Raw genomic sequence first — 17,444 nt, forward strand, 5'->3', positions numbered from 1 at the left:
TTTTCTTTTCCTTTCCCATTCCCATTTGGATTTTTCTCTCCCAACTTTCTTTAGTTTTCCTTTCTTTTCCCACTTCCACTTCGAGTCATCTACTGTTCTAGAAAGCAGGGCTTGTGAAAGAAACCCTAATTGTAGGCCCAGCCTGTCCCCAGCTCTCCATGTTTAGGCTTTCCATTTCTAAGTGGGCCTTAAACAGCTTTTTAAGGTCCTTTACCTTGTTGGGCTGGTTTCTTTGGCTGGCTTCATCAAATCACACAATAAGGTGGATTGTTGTAATTAAAGCCCATTTGATTTATGACATTTATTTGTGGGTAAGGCATTTCTCTTTCTTTCTTCCCCTCCCCCTTCCTTTTGGAGGCACCCTCCATTAGCAGCAAGAATTGAGAGAGAGAGAGAGAGAGAGAGAATATTTACTATGAGGATACAACTCATTGTGTAACATAAAATTTTCCATACAATAAAATGCCAATAATAGTTTTAAAAAGAGAGGGATCGATGCTAGCACAATGCCAGTGTATAATATTTGCATCATAAAAATCAAGTCAATAGAAAAAACAGAAGAGAGCACATTTTGGTATGTACATAGGGGCTTCAAATGGTAATGAAGAGAGTCGCCACTGTGAGGAGCGTGTGATGTCTGTGGGTAGTGTGCCTACCCATTTACCTATTTTAAAATACTAGCAAAGATACCATGCATATTAAAATATGAGAAATCTTGTTGTAGTTAAAGTCGATGAAAAAAAAATTGTAACTTCACTTTCTTGCCTTTTATTATAACACATTTCTTTTGTCAATAAATATAAAATCATGTCATTTGCAAGCACACTTGAAAAAAATGTGCAAGACTATGGCACTCTTGAAAATGGCATAATCTTAAATCGACTTCCGGCTTATAAAATTTTGAGAGTAAGACAAAGGGCAACCAAAAGAATATTATGTTAATTGTTTTGAATATGTAAAACCTTGTTGATGTGTGATTGGATGTTCTAACATGTTTGTTCCTGTATGTAAAGGAAAATAAAACCCAAGTCATTGAGGTGGAATCTGAGTTAAGAAATATAGTATGTTGGATATTAATGAAGAATTGTTACTTGTTACTGGCGATCTTTCATAGATAGCTACAGTCAGTCATCTGTGCCATGAGCGACTCAAGAGCTTCAAAGGAAAAAAATCAAGATTGAAGAACTTTGTTACAGCAAACACCAACAAATACATTAAAAAAAAAAAAAAAAAAAAAAAAAAAAAAAAAAAAAAACAGAGGCAGATTCACACAAGACACGGATTTAACGAGGTTCAAACACCAATGTGGTGTGCTACGTCCTCAAGCGAAAAAGAAGATGTTTCACTATAATGGAAGAAAATTTACAATGGAGATCTCTCTCAAGAGCACCCAAATCACGGCAAGAAAACTTTTCCTAAAATCCTAATAAGAAAATCCCCAAATTTCGATACTTACTCAACAAGACGTTAGAACATTATATACTCCTCCTCAGTATTCTACCATCGCAGATCTCAGAAAAAATCTCATTCGGGTCACCACTAAAATATGTCGAAGAGGGTCATTCTTCAAAATGAATAAAAAATTCAAGACAAACTTAACAAACTCCTTCATAAAAATCAAGATTATTGAGGTTAATTGTGATACTTTTGTATAATCTTGATATTGACATTTGTGAGATTGAAATGCCCATAAAAGTTGTGAAAGGACCTTGACGGATGTACTTAAGAAACTAAGTGGTTTGACTTAGAAAACATTTTAACCTTAATGTCATGATCTTTCACGACTAGTTGCGGTCATCCGAGCTTCATAAGTGAACCTGACAAACTCATGGACAAGTGTTTGTGGTGCCATGCGGTCTTCCATGACAAACATATTTAATGATCCATACTAAGCAAGATTGAATCATTGATCTTTAAACGCAATAATTTGGATTCTAACTAATTGTGGGGAACTCTAGGCATCTTAAGTGATGTTTATGAGCTTCGACAACTAGTTTTTCTTAAAACTTAAACTTTATTCGTAATATGAGTTGATTAAAAATACTTCTCATTATGATCCAACTCAAAATCATTTTGAACTTGAATTTGATTATCTTTTGGAAAAACCAAGCTTGACCCTAAAACAGCTAGTTCATTGCCTATATAAAAGGCTTGAGTCTATAAAAAGTGAGGGGGAAATGATTTTAGATCACAAGCAAGAACGACCTTTAAATAGTAAATCAGTTTGAAAAGCGAAAAGTAAATTTGTGAGAGTTCTGTTAATTAGCTTCAATGGTGTAGTTTTAGACTTATGAAGAATTTATTTTGTTGCAAGTTGGTATGAGTTTGGAGGAGCTCACAGTTGTACTGGTATGCAAAAGGGAAATCCTTGGCTGGTGGTCTGGGTACTCAATCCAATGGACTATAATTGGCTTTATATGAAATCCTTAGCCTAATGTGGCTCAGGTTAATCCAATGGATTGTGATTAAGTTGAGGAAATTCTAAGATGGTGGTCTAGGCGTTAATCCGATGGACTATGGTTGGTTTTGTAAGGCTTGATTTCTATTATTCGGAAAGAAATCTCTATAGTTAAAGAAGGAATCCTTTGTCTAGTGGACTTGGCTAGCGAAGGTAAGATTTTGGATTTGAACCACTCTAAATCGTTGTGTCTCCCATTGTCTCTTTCGGTATCTTTCATTCCTTCTTACATACTTCTTTTCTTGTTTACAGTTTGTTTTGTATAATTTACTTATTATTTGCAAGTAGTTGAACCCAAAAGCCAAATAGGTTAACCGTATAATTCAAACTTGTTGAGCCAACCAATCATCCTAAGAAGTAACATCACTTGACTTTTCAAGGTCTTGAGTTAATTCAAGAAAATGAATTAGTTTGAAGACATTGAAACCCAGTTCAGCTCCTCTTGTGGTGTTGTCATTCGATCCAACTGTTACAACTTGTCAATCCACCAATGTGATTAAAATAAGAAGCACCCGTTAGAATATAGTACATTTCATGTTACAACAACATACATCCTACAAGATGGGTTGATAAAATTATATTGTCAATTTCTTTTATGCAATTTTGTGTCCTCTCTCTCATTTTCAATTTTTTTTTTTTTTTAAACCTTAGTAATCTAAGGCCAGTTTCAAGTACATAAGACATTTGGGATGAGCAATCCAACCTTGTCTTTCACTATTATAAATAGGGAAGGTTTTTTTAAATAAAAAAATCATTAAAAAAATTAATAATTGAAAACTAATTCTTAAGAGAACAATATATTTGATGATTTTAACCACACTTTTGAAAGCGAGCCAAGCGAGAAAATGGAGGGCGCGCTAGCGCACTCCGGCTTTCTTTGCATGCTCGGAGAGGATAGCAAGTGAGGCGAGCGGAGTGAGGCTTCTGCTTCAGGAATCCACACTTGCCTTTCAGCTCTTTCTCCGGAAGCTTCCATATAAACATATGAGGATAAAGCAAAATGTTTACCTAGATACAAAGTATTTTGTAAAGTATTAATTCTTTACATACGTAAGCTCTATGGGCTTATTAATCAAATCATTTCAATGGATAATCTCTTTTAATTGAACATTTGGATTCAACTTATTTATTCCCCCCCCCCCCCCCCAAAAGAAAAAATCCACTTTCACTAATTTATATTAAATATTTTGAAGCCTTGCAATTGATTTGGAAGAAATAACAAACAAATGGTAGCGAAGAACATAATATTTGTATAATACATTGTTAGGTCAAACACTAAGAAATACAAAAAATAAAGAGACAATAGATCCGCGCGATACAGAGATTTAACAAGATTCACACACACACATACACCAGGGTGGTGTGCTACGTCATCCGGCCAAGAAGAAGAAGATGTTTCACTATGTAGAAGAGAGATTACACCCAAGCAGTGGCGAGAAAACTTGCCTTGAAATCCTAGCTCGAAAAACCCCCAAATATACAATGACTTTCTCAACAAGCAACATTACATTATTTACTCTAAGTCGTGGGTCGACCCATCGGGTCACGATCGATCCGATCGAACCATACCACGGGGGCTACGCCCCTGCACCCCCATACAAGATCAATGATGGACTCCATGCTTGGGCTTATCAGCCCAACCCCTCTGCTTCCATCACAGATCTTAGAAAACTTCTCATTCAGATCGCCACCATAATATATAGGAGCGGGTCAATCTTCAAAACGGGTCAAGAATTCGAGACAAACTTAACAAATATTATAGTCTTAATGGTTTCCTTCAAGGTACATCCTAGCAAATGATAATTTACCAAAAAAATTAGTTTAATTTTCCCCCCAGTCGTGTTACATCATTGTCTATGAAAACAAATTGCTAATTAAAAACTAACTCTTAAAGATGAATATACATTTGATGACTCCGAGCCATATAAGCATGCATTTAAATTTAAATGCACATATTAACTGCCTTCGGCATGGTATAAAGCCATCAACTAAATAGAAAATATGACTACAACAGATAAGAACACGAACACATGACGAAGGAAACACCCATGAATCTACCATTATTATTACTCTTCCCCCCTATTTGGTAGAGGTCTGAAATGTCCTTCACTGTTCTCATCACCCATCCAAGCTTAATGATGTGTATCGATTCCTTCTCCATGACTTGAAGAAAACTCGATCGTATAGGCAATACCTATTTTTTTGAGTTTCCAATGTGTGGACTATACCATGAGTTGAGGAGATTGGTTTTATGTTGATGGATTATTTTTTAAAAGATAACCCTTTTGAGTTTTGAGTGTCTATATACTTTGCAACAAGTCTTAATTAGGTAGTGGGCCTTATTTGCTTTGTCTGTAAAAGCTTTATGGGCTTTAGAAACCCAGCCTAAGTCACAGTCTAATGGCCAATAATTGGGTTGAGTGGTTGTTCAAACCAGTGAGAAGATGCCAGGTGGATCAGTTAGATATAGGACAATTGGAACTAGGAATTGACATCTGTCCTTTTTTTATTTTTTATTTTTTGGGAAGACTTTTCTTGTGGTGTTAAGTGAATCAGAGTGGAAGAAGTGGAAAGTTGGTGGGCCTTAATTACTCACCCAAACTACTGACCACTTGTGCTGTGATGCTATCGTTCTCATGGAATCATCCAGATTAAGCGATAGAATTGGATCTTATATACAAAATTTTAACCTTATTAGAAGTCGTGGGGAAATAGGATTTTTGCATTTAAGGTCAAACGTGCTTCTCATCTTCTAGATCGGTGAGTTTGGATCCTTTCCCATTAGAGTCCTGGGTCTTGACCCTGTGATTAATTCCTATGTCGATTTCCTCAATCAACACCGGCAGACAAGTCATCCCGTGTCTTTTTCCCAATCAGACAACTCATTTGTCTAAATAAAAAAAAAATATATATATATAAATAAATATATATATATATATATATATATAAAATCATTTTAGCTGTGTTTCTAGTGGTTTTCCGAATGTCCTTATCAAGTGATGACCTGTGGATGTAGAGAGTTAAGAATAAGATTGTTTTTTATAGTTATTTGTTCGTTTTACAGGAATCAGAAAACAAAATCTTCTGTTTGGTGTCCATGATTTGTTTTTCCCTTTTTTTGAAACGAACCGATTAAAAAAAATTCAAAAACAAGAAATGTTTGAACATAATAACCATGTTCCAACATTTGAGTTTCGTTCCAAAATGAGATTTTGACACAAAAACGAAAAATTCTGATTTTAACACAAAACATCGTTTCTGAAATAGAATGACTACCAAATGCAGCCTAAGCAAAGGAGAGATTGTTTTCAGGAGGGACTTTTTGATGCCTAAATCAGTATACAAAGCAACATAAGTGAGAATTCTGGGAAGAGGTAATAGAGAAGAAGAACTTGAGATTGGATCCCTTTACCTAGTTATATATTGGTTTGTTGTTCATAGAACATCATGAATATTCTTTCCACATTAAAGCTGGCTTGTAATTGAATGCCTTGCTTTGATCATGAGTGTGTGTACATGCATTGAAAGGCCCTGATTTGTGTTTACATAAGGAATAATATCCTAACCAACTGATAGTGATTTATCGTAGCGCATACCTAGCCTTTCCCCTGCTGGGTGTCTTTCTTTTCACATTCACATGCATGGGGCTAGGTTGTGTGTGTGGTTCTTCTTTTTTACTAATGTCTTTTACTAACAACGGCTACTTTTGTGTCTTTCTTTCTTTGAGAGACATCTTTCGGGCCCTACCTGGTAAAATTCAAAAGGTTGTAATCTAGAAGAGTGCATTACCACATTTGACCAAGGTTGATATATTTTATCTTGGAGACTGATTCACATTTATTACGGTTGCACCACTGCAACAATTTATGATCTTTAGTACAGTACTGAGAAGAGCCAAAGATATGAAATCCTTTATTTATATAAACAAACATACATCATCTTTGAAAGATGAACATATCATAACAACATAAACAACTTGTAGTAAAGTGTTTTGAATAATCAAAAACAAGAAATTTTAAGATGGGTACTGTGTGATGGAATCAAAGTCCTCATCAATAGTGTTTACACACACCACTAATGGACTCCTCACCTGATGAAATCCATCAGACCACACTATCTCTCCAAAATCATATCTCCCTTGCGATTGCTTAAGTGGCGTTAATGTTATATAATATGAGATCTCTTCCCTGTTGCAACTAAAAACTAAGATCCTTGGCCAAACCCAAACATCAACTCCTTCAGGATTCTCAACTCTAACGAAGTAAACAGCTCTTTTCCCACCTTCATTACGTACAGTCCTCTTGATTGTAATTGTAGAGCGAAGATCAGAAACTGTGATTGAAGGATAGTTGAGGTGAGCATTAGAGTCGAAGTATGTGTATTCAGAACAATCAGTTTCAATACTTTCTGGTGTAAGAACCAGGCTCTCTATTTGATCTTTGGAGTAGCCTATGTTACAAAGGAAGAGAATGTAGTCCACTGTGTTCATGTCATAGACGAGTCCTGGATCGATTGCTCTTATGGGGTTTATGTGACCTGCACCAATGTCAAATGGACCTGCAACTTCCATTGATCCTCCTGCTAGGATATCATCTTCGTTTGTGTCTTTGGTGTCAGCTGAAATGGAATGGGGTGATGAAGCACACCTCATCAGAATTGAATTAATGGCTTAACTAGAAACTGAAATAGTCCAGGCCAGTCAAAGATGAAAACCGGATTGAGGCCGATAAAATCCAGAAAATCAATTAAAAAACTTCTTTACTTTTTCATTATTTTATGTATTTAGAGGGAGAGGTTGGGCATGCCGTCAAGTTTTGGTAAACTAGAGGGAGAGCGGATCAGGTTTAAGTACGAGAATGTAAGTGAACATCTTTGGTCCGTGGATTTATAATCAATTTTCTCTCTCTTCATTTAATAAATTTTAAATCCACGGACTAAGGACGTACAAGAACATTCTCATACATGAACATGTTTCGTTTACGACTAGAGGCATCTACTAATCACAAGACTAGACAGAGGTGAACGGATCAGGTTCACGTTTGAAAATGTTCTCACACACTCCTGATCCGTGGATATAGAATCTATTAAATGAAGAGAGAGAAAATTGATTCTATATCCATGGATCAGGATCGTTCTTGACCATTCTCGACCGTTCTCGTACGTGAACCTGATCCGCTCTCCAGACAGAGAAGGAGAAGGGGGTCTTTTCGGAGGGAGGAGAGGGTGAGCCGTGCCCAGCATTTGCCCATATTTAGATATCTTGAACCGAAAACAACCCATTGACACTTACAATTAAAGCCTGATAAGCCAACACCATAAAACTTGAAAGCAGAATGAACTGAAATTGAACCAACCAAACTGAACTTTACCATAATGAGTTGGTTTTGATTTGAACCAGTGATGGATCAAAATCGATTCAGCCTCAATCGAAACCAAACGAACAGTATTGGGTATCAAAAACAAGGCCGAACACGCCAAGTCAACTGAACCAGGCCAAATGAACCTGAACCAGATCCCTAATTGGCCAGCTTCGGTTTGGGGTATGATTTAACTGATTAAAAGTTGGATTGAAAATGATATAAAACCCAAAACCAGAAAAGATCATGTTGTTTTCATAATTTTTTATATGGATAATTACTTGGACACCCCCTCTACCATGGTCAGATTGTTTTGACTCCCCAAACTATTGAAAATATTACTTGAACCCTCAAGAAACTGACACAGTGATTAAATAGAAAAATACCATTTTCCCTTTATAAGTTATTCAACTAAAACTTGTGAAATTAAAAAAACCCAAAAAAAATGATTTTAAGTAGTGAATGAAAGGAATTCTTCTTTCACTTGTCTTCCATCTCAATATCCTTGTCGGGCTGACTTTCACTTGATCTAATCGAACCCGAATATCTGTTCAGCCCAATCGGAACCGACCGTTTAGCACCCATAGTTTCCTTCTCTAATTACGTACCTGTAGTCATAAGAGCAGACTTAATTGCTGCAGGAGACCATTTTGGATGCACTGATTTGATAAGTGCTGCCACCCCTGTTACATGAGGGCATGACATAGATGTTCCAGATTGAAAGTTCCAATTCACAGAGCGGTGATCGAAGGGAAACCCAGACGGTGGGGCCACTGGAGGCCATGCTGCCAATATACTGGTTCCAGGTGCAGTTACATCTGGCTGTTAAAAAGATGGAAATAATATTTGAATTAGATTATGAATTTTTATGGTTGGATTTGAATTCCACATTTTGATTAATTGGTTTGTCTTGGTCCAACCTGATTAATTCGATTCATTTGAACCAACCAAAAGTTGATGGGCCTCACACTGGAGAGTGGAGCCCACTATGCCATTAAGGATCACATAATCAAAATATATATGAAATAGCTTAACCAACTGATTAGCCAAAACCGATAAAAGTCCGATAACCGACCAATCAATTATTAATCGGTCTTGATTTTAGCTTTGAGGACCGATTACACAATTGTTCAATCTCGGTCTTAGGTCTTACACCTTAGATGTGGATGACCGATAAAGACCAATTGACACATTTCCATTCTTTAACTAGCACAAAATTCACATAACATACCTTGAGAATATCAGTAGAAAGTGAGCTTGGGCCTCTGGAGGAGAAATACGCTACAGTAGGTGCTGGTGTCTGGCCAATAGTAACACCACTAGGCATAACGTGCACTATTGGAAGACTTCAAGGCACACAAAGATCATACAATAAGAACCAACAGATCAAATAATGTGGATCAAATACTGGTTATTATCTATTGGCTTTGACGAATAAGATGATCCATTTTCTCTAAATTTGGGCTCTGTTGGATATATATTTTGGGTCTACAATACATCTGAAATTTATTTATTTATTTATAGAATACATTCTAGACCCAAAATCTGTTTTGGGAATGCATTCTAATTAAACACAACCTTGATGCTTATGTTCTTCAATTTTTGAAGTCCAATTGAGCAACCAAGTCTAGAAACTGGTCCAATTGGTTCTGAACTTCCAACTCATCAAGCCACCTATTTTGGTATCGGCGTATATCATTGGGTCAACTTGAGCATTAAAGCCAGGTGTTATTACAGTTTTAAATCTTGGTATCTTATTTGCTGATACGTATATCGATACCTAGCCGATATGGAATAGTTGACATTGCCTTTTTTTTTTTTTTGTCTCGATTGGTCTGATATGGCTGATTTTTTAAGTGGGAATCTGATCCCCGATTTCAATGTAATTCTACTCCAATTCTTAGGACCATGGCTAAGAAGTATTAACAAAATGATATTTTCTATGAACTTACTTGGGGGAATTAACAAAGTAATGGAAGATTTGAGTCCCTTGATTGATGTCAATAAGGATGGTGGGAAGGATATCAACTTCAGGTATTTGGGTGCCCAAAGTCATAGGCTGTGCGATGAGTAAGGCTGATACATTAGCTTTGCGAGCCGCTAGCTGTGCTTCAAGACTAGAATCAACCATGGTCGATAAGCATAGTAGCAACCTCCCAGCTGAGGCTTGTTTTCCTCTCCAGCTATCTCTTGTGCAATCCCTAGACATTGATGAATCATGGAATATTAGTATATTTATCAAATATTATACGTACCCTTGACGTGGCCTATATAAATTTCGATATAGATTGATTGTATTGGTTTGTATCTGAGAATTTTTGTCCTCTCATATTTCTATGAGTCACTCCAGCCAATAGTTTGAGCTTTTGAGTTAGATATTTTCGATATCCTGATTAAAATTGGCCAAATTGCATCCATCTTTCAAAAACTTTGATCCCAATAGAGAGAGAGAGAGAGGTTACCCATTAACAAAATATTTGGTTGCGTACACTAATTTCAGCTTCATTTGTTTCACGTTGAAGCTTTGCCCCTAATAACAAGCAGAGATATATTAATGTTAGGAGTCTATGGATAGGTACATGAAATATGGCATGATTTTTTTTATTTTACCAAAAAAAAAAGACATATGTTCATATGGCATGAGAATTTAAAATTTTCTATAGTACATCAGTAACCCAAGTTCTCAAAATTATCAAAAAATACATTTTCCTTTGAGAACCTCCTCAACTATTGGTATTATAGATCGGGTAATGGGTATGGTTTATACTGATATGGATCGGCCATATTATATGGGTTTTTTCCGTTAACTTAAATTAAAATTTTATTTTTAAAACAAATTTACCCTTGATTAGGAATGTTCCAATAATATAGGATCAGTCATGGCCAATACCAATACAGATTGGACGATAAACCATATTTTAATACCCTTTTTTAAAACCATGGTTATGGATTATTTTGTGGAAAACACATAGCTTAGGATTAAGACTGAAATAATTTAAACTTGAGTACCAATTGGAGAATTGTATTGGCTATCTACATATGCCTTTATACAAGAAGGAAATCATATGCGAAGCAATCTATAGGAGTAGGCTAGAAAAAAAGCAGGTGCATTCCCCATTTCCTGTGTCTATGTTCCCCCCCCCCCTATATCATATATGAGAGCATTGACATAGGCCACACTCTTGATTAGAGGTTTTTTTTCCCTGAAAAAGCAAATACCATATTACAAACCTACCTCTAAGATGCTTCCCCAGCTTCAAAAGATATGAGCAAAGTTGTGGAAACAAATGCAAAAGTAGTGAACCAAGCTAAGCAAAACAAACATATTCACTAACTAGGGTAAAGACATAGTTATTAGAGGCACTTTATTTTTCAATTTGAAGCGAGTTCATTACCTATACCAAAACTAAGCATAGATGAATTTGATCATATAAAGGCCCTTCTTCAGAAAGTTTGGTAACTGATTTATGAGAAGGGTTTTTCACACCGTCAGTGTTGAAGGAATCTCCCATATTAGCACCAATCATGATACAAGAAATGGCTTTATTAATAAGGGTTCCCACATAGTCAGGAAGGAGAGACAGTTTGAGTGTGAGTCCACATGATCACGACACAAGAGGACATGAGAGAGGATCCCCACACCATCAGTGTGGGATATTTTTCCCTCGATCTATTTATGTCCTCCTAAGAAGGTTGCTTTGAATGATGTGCATGATATGCATGAGAGAGAGAGAGAGAGAGAGAGAGAGAGAGAGAGAGAGAGAGAGAGAGAGAGAGAGGCATATAACACTACCAGTGTATGGACCATTTTCCCATTAAAAAGAAAAAATGGCAAGAGATCCCTCCATGGTCACGTGGTCCTTGCAATGACATAGGGGCCAATAAGAATGCAAGCACGGGCATCGACAAAGGATTAAATTTTTTATTTGATGGGGTTGGATTGATAATTTTGTGCTCTTTTGTGTGGCTCATGCTCCCAGGCAACCTTTTTTTAGCCAAAAATAAATTAAATAAAGAAATAATGTAGAAGGAGAAAAACCCAAAATTTGCATATAATCAGACATATAGGTGAACTTGGGAACTATAAAAGTCCCAAATAATGAGATTCTAGCTGTTCCCATTTGTGGAAAAATTTGGGTGGAGAGTTCACCCACAAATCTAAGGTCATCATTACTTTCCCAATACCTCAAAGTTTTAAAAGTACCTTTTACCATTTCTAACACCCATCCAGGCACAATGATAGCCGTGGATGAAGGAATTTCTCCTTCACTGTGACTTAAGGAAAACTCGTGTCCAAACCCAAATCACATCCTTGTAGATTCCAAATCCCTCTTTTTGGACATTGGGATCTTTGATATGTCCCATTGTTCTCTCATGCCTCTTCTCAACTGCATACTGTGTACATTGTATTGTAAAAACAAATCTATATATAGTTCTTGCATAATCAACTAATAATTCATAGTTAGTTAAATCACATATTATATTGTTGGAGGCTGAAATTTGATCACAGAGAAATTGGTGTCAAGAAAAAACAAAGTAAAAAGAAAAAAAAGAATTTTAAAAATTTACCACAATGGAAATGGCATTGTTGTCTATGCTCAAGAGAGTGGGAAAGGAACGATCAATGGAGGAGGCAGCCACACAAATCCCCCATGGGCTAACATTTGAGAGAAGAGACGGAGTCGGCCCATCATTTCCGGCGGAGAACACCACAGTGACGCCCAATTGGGCTGCATGGAACGATCCAATCGCCGCAGTAGACACAAAAAATGGCTCCAGCGGCACCCCTAAACCAAACGACGCCGAGATAACATTAACCCCATCACACAACGCATCGTCGAAGGCCGCAAGTACATCAGCTTCGCTACAGCTCCCTTCCAGCCCATTCTTCCAACATGTCTTGTAAACAGCCAAACGTGCCCTTGGGGCTCCACCCCTAGCCTTACCAAGGCCCAACCCAAAGAAACTAGCATCCTTCACTACAGAACCCACGGCTGTTGAAGCAGTGTGTGTACCGTGCCCTAGTATATCTCTGGCCGACCGGTACTCGGCGTTAGCGCCGGTGGCGTTGAGGGGACCGTAATCATGCTCGAAGCCCCGGAAGTAGTAGCGTGCACCGATAAGCTTCCGATTGCACGCCTTTGATGGCTCAAACTTCTCTCCTTTCACACACTTACCTCTCCAAAATGATGGAATCGGTCTCATTCCGGGTTCTTCTTTGAAACTCTCCGATTCAGGCCATATACCTTTAACAATGAAACCATAATGAACCCATTTAGCATTATTAATTAAAACCCATTATTGCTAGCTATAAGTACTAATAATTTTGATTGTCTTGATTAGAACTAAATAACGTAGTCATGCAAATTCGTCTATTTTTTCCTCTCCTTTGACCTCTATATACTCAAGACCAGTATTAACAGAACCAGTGGGCAGTAGTCACTCATCATCAATCCATGAAATAAAGGGTAAAAAGCCATTATTAATAATTAAAAGATACAATTAAAGCAGCTTAAATATGATTAATTTGGAGTCTCTTTAGAGTAGATGGTGTGCACTCAGTTATGCAATCTATTACGTATATGATTAATTTGGAGTCTCTTTACAGTAGCTAATGTGCTCTCAGTTTTACAATCTATTAAGTATATGATTAATTTGGAGTGTAAAGAATCTATTAAGTATATCATTAATTTGGAGTCTTATTAAGTATATATGATTAATTTAGAGTATCTTTACAGTATCTACTATCTAGTATGCACTCAGTTTTACAATCTATTTAGTATATAATTACTTTGGAGTCTCTTTACATTCGCTAGTGTGCACTCAGTTTTACAATCTATTAAGTTGTAAGCTTTTTTATATTATATATTTTTGCTGACCTATGGGCTCTCCACTTTAAGGCCTTGCATCATGAAATGTTCAATTAAGTAATTGGTCCTCATATGCTAAGCATGATTCCATTTACGAACGATCAGTCGAGTACTGATCTTACATCAGGCTACCAATAATCGGGTTAAATAGGCTTTAAATGTGTTAGGCTTAGGCTCTCTTTGGTATGATTTCTATTTGTATTTATTAACTATTTTTTAGAAATTATTTGTGACAATAAATTATTGACCACAAATAGTATTCGTTTGTTACTATCTATAGAATAAATTATATAATGAGAAAATAGGTTTTAGGTTTCACCTTCAGATTTAAGCTTCAAACAACAAGGATGATGAGATTTGGGGTTTTTTATTGGAAAAATACAAAACATACTAAAGTTATCTATTTACCTTTGATTTTGAGTATTTAGCACACGGGCTTATTTAAGGTAGTGCAAAAATCAACATAAATGATTTGTTGCCACAAATCACAAATAGCATGAGAATAATTTGTGATTTATTCTAATTTATTATAAATAAAAATAAGTACTATAAATTATAACAAACACTTGTAAAAATAAAAATAAGTCAAATAAATACAAATAAATATCAAACGAAAGAGAGCCTTAGTAAAAACTATTAATTGAGCGGTCCTGATCAAACCGTTTTGAGCTTTAAATATTCAGACTTGATCGGCCTGGAATTAACACCCCTTCTTATAGGTACTTAAGCATCCTCTCTTAAGGACGTCTAACTTTTGAGGGTTTGAGTTCTAGCCAAGTCCCTAACACTTATTTCCTTACATCAAGATTATTTTTTTGACTTTTGTGTGGAACCCCCACAATTTCTTCCTCCACAGGGGAGTAATCAAGATCTTCTTCAAGGGCTTTTCTCCATCCTCATAGGTATATTGGGTTGCATGCTCTGGCTTTACCATAACCTTGGCTCTGATGCCGAGAAAAACCCTCATGCAGCCCCAACAAAAAGGACGAATATGATGAGGATTATAGAAGGATGATGAACCCAATTAGTATTAGTAACCCAAAATTGACTATTGCTAGCTATAAGTACTAATAATATGGGAGTCTTGATTAGAACCAACTTAGTCATGGAAATTCGTCTATGCTCAACTCGTTTTGAATCATATACTCAAAGCCCAGTACATACAGAACCAGTCACTCATCATCAATCCACGAAATGAATGCCAAATATCCATTATTAATTAACATATGTATTGTAGTTGTTGTGCACTTAATAATTAACAGATACAATTAAAGCAACTTAAATATGATTAATTTGGACTCTCTTTACAGTATCTCTTTTTCCTTTTTTCTCTTGGTGAAGACTCTTTACAGTATCTAATGTGCACTCAGTTTTACAATCTATTAAGAATATGATTAATTTGGAGTCTCTTTACAGTGGCTATTTTGCACTCAGTTTTACAATCTATTAAGTTGTTAACCTTTTTTTATTATATATTTTTGCTGACCTAATAAAAACAGAGTTGTAGAGAGAGAGAGAGAGAGAGGCTTCAAGTAGGGTTCACCTGAATCAAAGATCCCAACCACAACATCATCACCATGTGTTAGCTGCAATGGAGTTTCTTTACTGTGATCCAAGGTAAGACCCAGAAAATCCCAGCTTCTAGTTGTGTGCAATCTCAATGTCTTGCTCCTGAACACTGATATCACCCCCTCCATCTCTGCATATTTAATTTTCTTCCCATTACCATTTTTCCAAACATTAATTAACTAGAGAAAGTTAAGAACTAATGAAGATCTTCTTACTGGCCAAGGTAGCTGCCTGTGTTGAGTTGAGCTTTGCAGAAAAGCCTGAAAAGCTATGCTTGTAGCTGTACAGCAGAGAATCTCTTGCAACTTCTTCACTGTAAAAACAAACAAATAAACAAGCCAAAAGAAAAAGAAATGGGTAAGAGTTACAAAATTGGTGAGAGCTGAGAAGGGTAGGATATTAATTAACAGAAAAACTGAAATTCATTTCAGTGATTAATGATCAATACCTAGCAAAGACATTAGAGAGGAGCTGGACATGTGATTTGGTAGTGAGAAGAGGATCTTGGACTGGGCTGAGCCCTAAGTAGACAATGTGAACCTGTAAAAACAAGACCAGAATCAAGTTGACATATGGGATTACCATTAGAGGAAAGGGAAGAAAAAGCTGAAACACTTTGTGTGATAAAGTTACTTGATATGTAGACTCTGAGGGAATATAACAAAGTGAAAGTAAGAGGAATAGGCCCCAAAAACAATGAAAGGAAATGGCCATTGTCTCCTACGGATGAACAACATGGTGGGTTGGGGGATTAAATAGACAGGAAAAGTTTAGTCTATGATTCCAATGTGGTTGTCCATGAACAGTATTATGTACTAAGCTGCGTGCACTGTAAGTCTACAAAGCTGCAAGAACACTGACATGAACCCATGGAGAACATGATGATACTTTCCCTTCAAAGCTATATGACTTTGTAAACACCAAACCCCTCTCTCTCTCTCTCTACCCACCTAATACCTACATGTTTGATGCCTACCCAATATAAGAAAGAACACTGTTTCCTCTACTGATTTCTCTAGTTATCATCCATCTTCTCTGTAGGTAAAACTGAAGTACCTCCATGAAGTTCAATGAAACTTCAGATCTCACAAAGAAATTATAGACCACAGCTAGGATTTCATAATCAAATAAGGAGGGATAGTTTAAAGAATAAGACAATTATAGTTCATTCATTTTTCAGTTATTTGAAACTTAAGTTCTACAGTATAGGTACTTGGTTATTATTTAGTTTTGTTTTTGTTTTTTTTTTCTTTCACTCAAATGGTTCAATTGTTCATTTGAAATTTCATTTAAACTTTCAATTTTAGGATTATAGTAGTTTGTAATTGTAGATAGTGCTTTATAACAGTCACCTCGTAGTCTTGAGGTAGATCATCTTTTTATGTTAAAAGTTAAAAGCATAAATACAGTTCTAACTTAGAAATACTTTCCTCAATATTTAGTAGTAATGGATGGATGAAGTACCTTTATCTATCTGAGAATTTTCTTTTGAATTATTTTTCTTTCTTGAAAGTAAGATGACTATATTACTGTCGAAGAAAAACTAAAGCATGCTATTACTAACATAGTTTGTTGAATTCTCTGCAGAAGTATATTTGAACAGACATGGTACATGCTTCATATGTGGTAGTTAGTGTTTGTTTACATTTTATATTTTACATTTGTAAGTTGATTTTTAATTTGATGTCCTGTTAAGTTAGTTTCCTGTTGAAAATGAGCTGATAACTTAAACTTAATTGACAATTTCGAGGTGCTACATTGTTATATAGGTGACTATGAATCCTCTAGGGACTATGTTTGAGAGAAAATCTATCCTAAAACTACATATATAGGCATATCTAGTAAGCATTGTATATATACCTAGGCATTGTATATATACCTAGGTCTAAATGTGGCCACATGCCTTTTTATGTAGAATAATAGAATATTTCGGGTAAATCAACTGGGAACCATCCTGATAAATGATATGATCTTGTTTATAATTACACCCTAAGTCTCCCCTATGAATAGAAACAAGCTTTAAAAGCTCATTGAACTATATCAAATTTGGTTAGTGTAACTTGCATATATTTTCTATGAGTTGTACATATCTAAAACGTCTCGTTGTATGTTCTCAATTACTTATTCTTTTGTAAAATGTATAAGAATACATGGCGTGAATCAATCTCGAGGCTATTGCGTAAGCGCTAA

The 17,444-nt window shown here is 36.0% G+C and overlaps 1 protein-coding gene across 1 annotated transcript; it reads right to left on the minus strand.

Moving 5' to 3' along the window:
* Positions 1–6,343: 6,343 nt before the first annotated feature.
* LOC122062026 (subtilisin-like protease SBT3.18) lies at positions 6,344–15,972 on the minus strand. The gene is made up of 10 exons (XM_042625658.1): positions 15,888–15,972; positions 15,703–15,794; positions 15,470–15,567; positions 15,229–15,384; positions 12,385–13,061; positions 10,278–10,345; positions 9,768–10,016; positions 9,047–9,161; positions 8,424–8,637; positions 6,344–7,075 (listed from the first exon to the last, which is right to left on the minus strand). Exons 1-10 carry the CDS (start codon positions 15,966–15,968, stop codon positions 6,474–6,476), a joined length of 2,352 nt encoding a protein of 783 aa, XP_042481592.1. The 5' UTR covers positions 15,969–15,972; the 3' UTR covers positions 6,344–6,473.
* Positions 15,973–17,444: the final 1,472 nt, after the last annotated feature.

The sequence above is a fragment of the Macadamia integrifolia genome, chromosome 14, assembly GCF_013358625.1.
Source record: "Macadamia integrifolia cultivar HAES 741 chromosome 14, SCU_Mint_v3, whole genome shotgun sequence".
Lineage (NCBI taxonomy): Eukaryota > Viridiplantae > Streptophyta > Magnoliopsida > Proteales > Proteaceae > Macadamia > Macadamia integrifolia.

Bases quoted from the DNA above. Each gene is read 5' to 3' on its own strand.
- LOC122062026 (XM_042625658.1), bottom strand. From the start codon at position 15,968: ATGGCCATTTCCTTTCATTGTTTTTGGGGCCTATTCCTCTTACTTTCA. The intron at 15,568-15,702 runs GTATTGATCATT...TTGTTTTTACAG, and splicing joins CTCTCTAATGTCTTTGCTAG to TGAAGAAGTTGCAAGAGATT. The intron at 8,638-9,046 runs GTATGTTATGTG...TCTTTTTAACAG, and splicing joins TTTCTACTGATATTCTCAAG to CCAGATGTAACTGCACCTGG.